At 42.2% G+C, this 7,888-nt stretch overlaps 1 protein-coding gene across 1 annotated transcript in view; it reads right to left on the reverse strand.

The window, feature by feature from the left end:
- Positions 1-4,274: 4,274 nt before the first annotated feature.
- Positions 4,275-7,888, reverse strand: part of Ccdc47 (coiled-coil domain containing 47) — a gene marked incomplete at its 5' end in the record, with an annotated part of 23,509 nt that continues 19,895 nt past the window's right edge. Inside the window, one exon of the mRNA XM_012514472.2 lies at positions 4,275-4,812. Coding sequence (XP_012369926.1) covers positions 4,732-4,812 — 81 coding nt within the window. The remainder of the gene's footprint in view (positions 4,813-7,888) is intronic.

The raw sequence follows: 7,888 nt of genomic DNA on the forward strand, positions 1-7,888 counted from the left end.
TTTAAGTTAACATATATCTTAACCATGTGAAAGGTGAAGTTATAGAAATACTCAAGTTAAACAGGCAAGTATGTCTGATGTGAACAAGTTGAGCAGGATTAATTTACAAGCATTTTCTACCTCAAAGCACATCACACATTATCTACTATGATCTTCCAAACACCTAATTTATGAAGCAGAAAGAGAATAATGCATATATATAGATGAGGAAACAGACCTGTTAGAACAGTGAGAAGGTCCAGGATGTAGCTCAACGGTAGTCTGCCTACACACATGAGGTCCTGGGCTTCCAGCCCTACTGCATCTTTTTTCGGTCGTGGAGACTGAACCTAAGACCTCAAAACTATGCTATGTCCCTACCACTGCCCACCTCCCCATTTTGATTTTTATTTATTTATTTATTTATTTGTGTGTGTGTGGCCAGCTCAGCCCACCAGGGGGCAGGGCCGGCTGGCATGTGGTGCTGGGGATTGAACCATGGTCTCTTTGCTTTGCTAAGCTTATTCTAAGTGGTGCTTTAGACCACTGAGCCATCTCACCAGCCCCCACCTCCCCATTTTGAAACATGACTTTGTTAAGTCACTGAATTGCTCAGGGTGGGCTTATTAAACTTTAGATGCCCCTGCCTCAGCCTGATAGACAAAGGATTAGAGGTATGCCACCACTTCTGGCTCCCAGCACTTCACAAAATAAACAAAACAAGCACTGGGCTTCTGCCTTCAAATCCAGGTGTGTCTTTTTGTTTTGTGTTTTGCCTCGGGTGGGTCTCATTATGTAGTTCAGGCTGGTGTCAAGCTCACTATGTAACCCTGGCTGGCCTGGAACCTGCATCAAACCTCCAGTCTCAGCTTCCAGAGTGTTGCGATTACAGACGTGCACCCCACACTGAGCTGCAATGCTTTTTCCTGAAACAGAAAACTGGCTTCAATTCTAACTTTACTACAACCTTCTAAGTGACATAGCTCTAGGAAAGAAAAATACACAAAAGAAATCTATGTGATAGCTAGACATGGCATTACAGTTCCGTAATCCCAGCACTTGGGAAGCTGAGGCAGGAGTATTACCAAAGTTCAGGACCATCCTGGGTTACATAGTGTGTTCAAGGCTGGCCTGAACTGTGTGCTGAGACCCTTTATCAAAACAAAGACCAAACACCAAGTCGATCCCTGCACGAGGCTCTGAATAACCTTCACACTACTAATGCCTACCAATAGAAGGCATCAGAATATCCATCCCTTTTTCTTTGGTCTAAATTTCATCAAAAGGAAAGTGTTTCGGTTCAATCCCAGTACCACAAAAAAAAGTGTTCTGTACCTGGTACTTGATGGGGTCAGATTTTTTTTTTTTTTTTTGGTGGAACCAGGGATTGAACTCAGGCCCTTGTGCTTGCCAGGGAAGCGCTTATTCTACTGAGCCATCTCCCCCACCCCGTGGAGTCAGATTTTCAATGGTTAAAGGAACAATCACAAATGATTCCCTTCCTCAGGAAATACTCTGACAATTTCTGCAGATAAAGTTAAGGAGTTCTGAGGTAGGCATGATGATGCACACCTGTATTCTGGGCACTCTGGGAGGCTGAGACAGGAGCAAAACAGGTTACAGTCCAGCCTCAGCAACCTCGTGAGATACTGTCTCAAAATTTTACTTTATTTTTTGCAGTACGGGGGATTAAGCTCACGACCTTGCGCTTCCCAGGCAAGTGCTTGTTCTACTGAGCAATCTCCCCAGCCCCTTCTCAAAATGTTAAAGGGACTAGAGATGAAGCTCAGAATAAAAGCTCTTGGTTCCTCTGTGTGTGTGTGTGTGTGTGTGTGTGTGTGTGTGTGTGTGTGTGAGTGTGTGTGATGAAGCTCAGAATAAAAGCTCTTGGTTCCTCTGTGTGTGTGTGTGTGTGTGTGTGTGTAGACCAAAAAAGAAATCGAGATACACCTGTAATCCTAGCATGCAGGAAGTTAGGAGGAGGACCACCAGGAGTTTGAGGCCAGTCTGGGGTACCCTGTGAGTTCAAAGCCAGCCTGAACTTCACTGCAAGACTCTGTCTCAAAAGGGGGGCAGGGGAGAAGGGCGCCAAGAACTCTGCAAGGATCTGCTTGGTTTCCGTTGAGAGAAAAGTGAGAATAAAAAACTATACCATTCAGAGAACAGTCCTAGATGATACCTTACCTTTGTAAAGTGCTTCAGAATTTGCAAACAATTTCATACATACTACCTGTTAAGTTTTGGACTACTTCTGAGGTATGTAAGGAAACAACTACTACTCTCACTCTGTAGAAGGATGAATAAAACATTTCAAAGTTAATGACTTATCCAAAGTAAAAATATTAATAATTGATTTTACTGAAACTAAAAGCCAGGTCTTCGTCTTATGGGCCACTGCTTACTTTGGCATTGCTAAGTGCTCAGGCAGTGAAGATGAGATTTCAGAGCTTGGTAGCAATTTTTCCAGTAAACAATATCCTCTCTCTGTCCTTTCACTCACAGGGAAGGCAACAGTACCTGAACCTGACAGGAGAACCTTCATGGTTTGAATTGCACATGTCCCCAAAAGACAGTGAAAGTGTTAGGGTGTGCTCACCAGCCTGTGGCTCTGCAGGGAGGGGCAGGAAGCTCTGGGCAGTGAGGCACAGCAGAATGAGCCATTGCTGGGGCACCCCAGGGGATACTGGCCCTGCAAGCCCTCCGCACTTCCTTAGTCCTGCCCTCAGGAGGTGACTGGCTTTGGTCCCTCAAGTGCTCCCCACAATGATGTTTTCCTTGCCACAGGGCCAAGAAACCAAGAAGAAAACCACTGAAATTCTGAGCCAGAACCAATCTTCCCCCTTTTAATTATCTCAGTTATTTTATCACAGTAACAGAAAGCTGACTGGCACAAGATCAGTAGGAAGGAGCCCAGTAATAACGTACACCAGAACAGCACATATATATGAAAACACTCTGCAGGAGACTTTCAGCAGTGACTTTAAATGATCCATACCTTCCTAAGGGAGTACACTCTCGTGGGGAAACGCCACAAAAGTCAAGGCGGCACTCTGAGATTTTGTCAATCAGTTTAATGTGTGTCCATATGAATGCTTAAATTACAAAATTAGCTGCCATGGTCCAAATGTGTGGGACTTCAAGAAAGCTTATATTACTCAAAAAAGAGCTAAGCATATCAACTCCGATTTCTAAAATGTATTTTAAAGGTCTGTAAAACAACTCTAATTCTAGAATTACATTCCATTAAAGTAATTAAATTTTGTGTTATTTTTGTCACTATAACTTAAATTCATGAACCGTTAAAAAAATTATTATTACATTTGCTTCTCCCAGTTTCCATATTTCGGTTTTAACCCAGAGAAAACCCATGTGGAAAGTTCCCACACAGCCACATACGCTGTTTTCAGCAGCACACGCTGTTTTCACAGCCACTCACTGTTGCTGCCTCAGAGCAGACTTGCACATAAAACATCAATGAAGAAAAGCCCACCACCCCAGACCCACTAAAAAGCCCGCTTTCGCTGGGGAGATGGCTCAGTAGAATAAGCGCTTCGCTGGCAAGCGCAAGGGTCTGAGTTCAATCCCTGGTTCCGCCAAAAAAAAAAAAAAAAAAAAAAAAAGCCCGCTTTCAAATCACCAGCAACGATTACCTGGTACAAGCAGTAATTTAAAAAATGCTTTCTTAGTAAGAAGCATTTATAAAATGCAGAGATTTGAACAAGACAAATGCTTGTGCAGTTAGATGGGCCTCTCCCCCGAGTTTCATCCTCAAAAGGCAGAAACAGGTCTTGGTCGTTTAGGAAAACCACTTACATTTATGCATATACATGGCTATTTCACTGTAAGACCACACCCAGCCTCAAGAGTAGAACAGGCAGAAGCAGAGGTACACAGCCGTAATACAGAGGACACAGCTTCTCCACGACACTCAGAAGGCTGCAGCAGCCAAGGAGAAAAGGGGACCGCACACAGGCCCGGAGCCCAGCTCCCGATCTGAATGAGGCAGTCACTTTCCTGCGTATTTGCTGCTCAAGAAAAATGAACACATGGCCACTGAACACTCAGCGTTCACACCGTCATTAGCTCACACCGGAGGCAAGAAGGAGGCTGCTGCTCTCCTACCTAGGCCTCGCTTTCCCGTACACAGCAGTGCCTCACACCTGCACACTTCCTGCAACGCTGTCGTCGCCAACACGCCCGCCCGTGAGACACAGACGCGCTGCGACTCCCTGCGACCTCATGACCACATAGTGTTCTCTATTTCACTTTTGCACAAGGTTAATGTAGACACAGAAGAAAACACCAAGCAATGTTTATTGTGCAATTCCAGTAATTATTTGTGGAATCGTGGTTTAGGAGTCAATTGCCATAACTGTTCCAAATGACTAGTTTAAACAAAAAGCAACTACCTAATTATCTATCCATAAATTTCATATTTTTCAAACACTAAAGTACTAAAAGCACTGTTGACTCATTATAATTTAAAATAGTTTAAAACTACACATATTTTATATATCACTTTTATAAAATAATCAAAATAATTTGACTATCTAGAGGAAAATTATGTAAATAGAGCCCTTTCAATGTATCTACAACCTCTGTAAAACTTCAAATCAACAGCAGAACAGAAGATGAAATGGGATTTCCCATTTACCAAGAGCGTCTGAAACTTAAGATGAGACGGACTCAGACGTTTTGTTTTCCACAAACTCAGAGCTCATAGGTGGCATCAACTTGGACTCTGGGATTTTGCTACATGGCTTTCACTTTGATTTGTTTCATTTTCATTTGCTTTTTCTCCAGCTTCTTTTGCTCACGCCTCAAAGCTGCTTCCTGAGGGACAAGGAAAGAGAGAAAATGTCTGAGGCAGGTCATAAGCACACACACTAAAAACCAAAAAAAAAACAAAAAAAAAAAAATCAAAAGCAGGATATTGTCTGTATTAGTATATGAAAAATTAGGCTTGCTGCATAAATAGCTTTTATTTTTATTTTATTTCCTTTTTCTTTTTTTTGGCAGAACTGGGGATGGAACTCAGGCCCTCGCACTTGCCAGGGCAGCGGTTATTCCACTGAGCCATCTCCCCGGTCCCCTGAGCAAAGTACTTTAATACAGAAAGTTCAACTGGGAATTTTTACTGTATTTTTATTTGAGAATTAGGAGGTTACACAGGTGAGGAAGGCACTGTAGTTGTTATAATCAACCATGACAAATGGTTCATGCCATTTATTTTTTTTAAATTTTATTTATTTGTGTGTGTGCGTGTGTGGCCAGCTCAGCCCACCAGGGGGCAGGGCTGGCTGGCATGTGGTGCTGGGGATTGAACTGCGGTCCCTGTGCTTAGCTTAGCTTGTTCTAAGTAGGTGCTTTAGACCACTGAGCCATCTCACCAGCCCTTGATGCCATTTAATTGAATTTTTTTTTCCAGAAACAATCTCAAACTTCATTTTTTTCTAAAGGAAATCTGGGTAGAAATAACCTGATAAATATACTCAACTGTTACACGATCAACACAAGAGGAAAAAAAGGACAAGCACATAATATATATAGCCTTTGACAGTATAAGTAATGTTTAAAAAGGTAATTTGTAAATTCCTAGTTGTGGAACTACTATGTTAAATTCACAAACTTTGTAGTAACAAAGAATATTTAACCGCACTGTACCGCTGGGTGAGCCTTAGTGCTTAAGCATCCACAGCCATCCTACTGGGTAAGCAGCTGAAGCACCGAAGGCCCGGTGCTCATGCACTGTCATGGGGACAACACTACAGCAGGGCATACCCTTCCTCCTTCAGGAGTGCTGGGCCTCCTGCCAGGGCCTAGGGCACGTGACGAGTAAAAACTGTGCTATTCTTTTTTTTTTTTTTTTTTTTTTTTTGTGGTACCAGGGATCAAACTCAGGACCTTGAACTTGCCAGGCAAGCACTTATTCCACTGAGCTATCTCCCGGCCCCCTAAAACTGTGCTATTTTAGGGCAGTTATACAAAATGGTCAAGTAATCTCTCATCATCTTTGCCCCTTTCTCAACCATATCAATTCCTCCTCCTGCTTATGCCTCCCTACTTCTCATACTATACTGTGTATTATACTCATGTATAAAGCTACTGATACACAGATAGATATGTATGTTAATGGGTAGGGCGATGCATGATTATAATCAATCCCAGCTATCGGGAGGCTGAGACAGGAGGAGCGTGACCTGAGTTCAAGGCAGGCCTGAACTATTTTATAAGACACTGTTTCATGAAAAACAAAATAAAACAAAAAAACAAAAAATCAAAATGGCATATGCCTGTAGTTACAGTAATCGGGAGGCTGAGGCAGGAGGATTGCTGCAAATTTACGCACAGCCTGTGTACACAGTGAGTTCAGGGCCAGTTTAAACTACATACGACCCTGTTTAAAAAAAGTCTTTTATAAATATGTACATAAATCTATTATAAATATGTACATATATATATGTATATGTATATGTATATATTTTTTTTTGCAGAACCAGGGATCAAACTCAGGCCCTTGTGCTTGCCAGTGAAGTGCTTATTCCACCGAGCCATCTCCCCAGCCCCTATGTATTTTTTTATTTTATGAAGGAAACTATCCCATTATATTCACACATATATTCATATGTACATATTTGCAGTAACATAGATGCACCAGGACTTTTTCTCAGGAAATTAAAAAAAAAGCAGGGGAAGATATCATTTTCTTGAAAGACTTCTACATTTTTAACATCAAAAAGTTGTAGAAAGGTTTAACAAGATTTACATTAAAAAAAGAGATACACACACTAGGTACACAGATGGATAGAGGGAGGGGTTGCTTGAAAAATTGTTAACATTGTACAAATGAAGAGTAATTTCAATTTCTGTGCACATCTTTCTCTGTATTTTTCAAATGAAGTATATAAGAAAATAAAACAAATGCAAAGCAACACTAGCAGGGACAAGAAGCCCATCTCATGTGTATGAATGAGAAATTCCAGTTAGAAACTAAAGCTTCTTCTTTGGGGGTGGGGGCTCTTTTCGTTTAGTTCACTGGGCTTTTCAGAGGTACCAGGCCAGAGACTACACCATGAGGTGGTAGTCCTAAGAAAACAAATGGTTACATCCACAAGGAGCTTATAATCTAAGTTCCAAGCCGATTTTTCTTTTAATTCATATAGTTTGAAATCCTAGAAAAAACAAAAGAACTTCCCATATTACTTATTAGTGACATACAGATTAAGTGGATCAACCCAGCAATCGAGCCAGCTTTCCCACAACGCCACTTCCCCAACCTTATTTATTTACTTGTTTATAGCATGTGAGACGGTGTGTCACTAGGCTGCCCGGCGAGGTCCAACCTGCACTACCCCTACCTCGGCAGGCAGCGAGTGCGCAGGCAGCTCCCTGCTCCTGCGTAGTCTTCACATGTATACATTAAAAAGCCATTTTCATTTGTAAAGAAGACTGCATAAGCAAAGCTGCATTTTTAGGAGTTACCCGTCAGCTAGCCCAACAAAATAGAAAAAAAACCCACACGGAGTAGGGGTCGCACTCTGGTAAGCTCTGACACTGCTCGCGGCAGCAACCGTGGCTCTGCTGGCCACTGCGGTGCCACGGAGCAGCTCTTATTTTCCTGCCAGCAGGTCTTCCGATTTTTTTCTCTCCTTGAAATTATTATTTAAATTAACAACTTCATTTTTTTCCCCCATTTTTGAGACAGTCTCACTCTGCAGTGCAGACTGGCCTCTAACGTACAGTGATCCTCCTGCCTCAGCCTCCTGAAAGCTGGGATCACTGGCATGGCCACCATGCCTGGCTGTGCTCTTCTTTATTGACCTGCATTTATAAGTTTTACAGCTGGACTATAGCATTTGCTTTCATGAAACTATATCAGAACCTGATTATCCTTGAAGCCTAACCAAAA

The sequence above is a fragment of the Octodon degus genome, unplaced genomic scaffold, assembly GCF_000260255.1.
Source record: "Octodon degus isolate 3935 unplaced genomic scaffold, OctDeg1.0 scaffold00033, whole genome shotgun sequence".
In the NCBI taxonomy this organism is placed as follows: Eukaryota; Metazoa; Chordata; class Mammalia; order Rodentia; family Octodontidae; genus Octodon; species Octodon degus.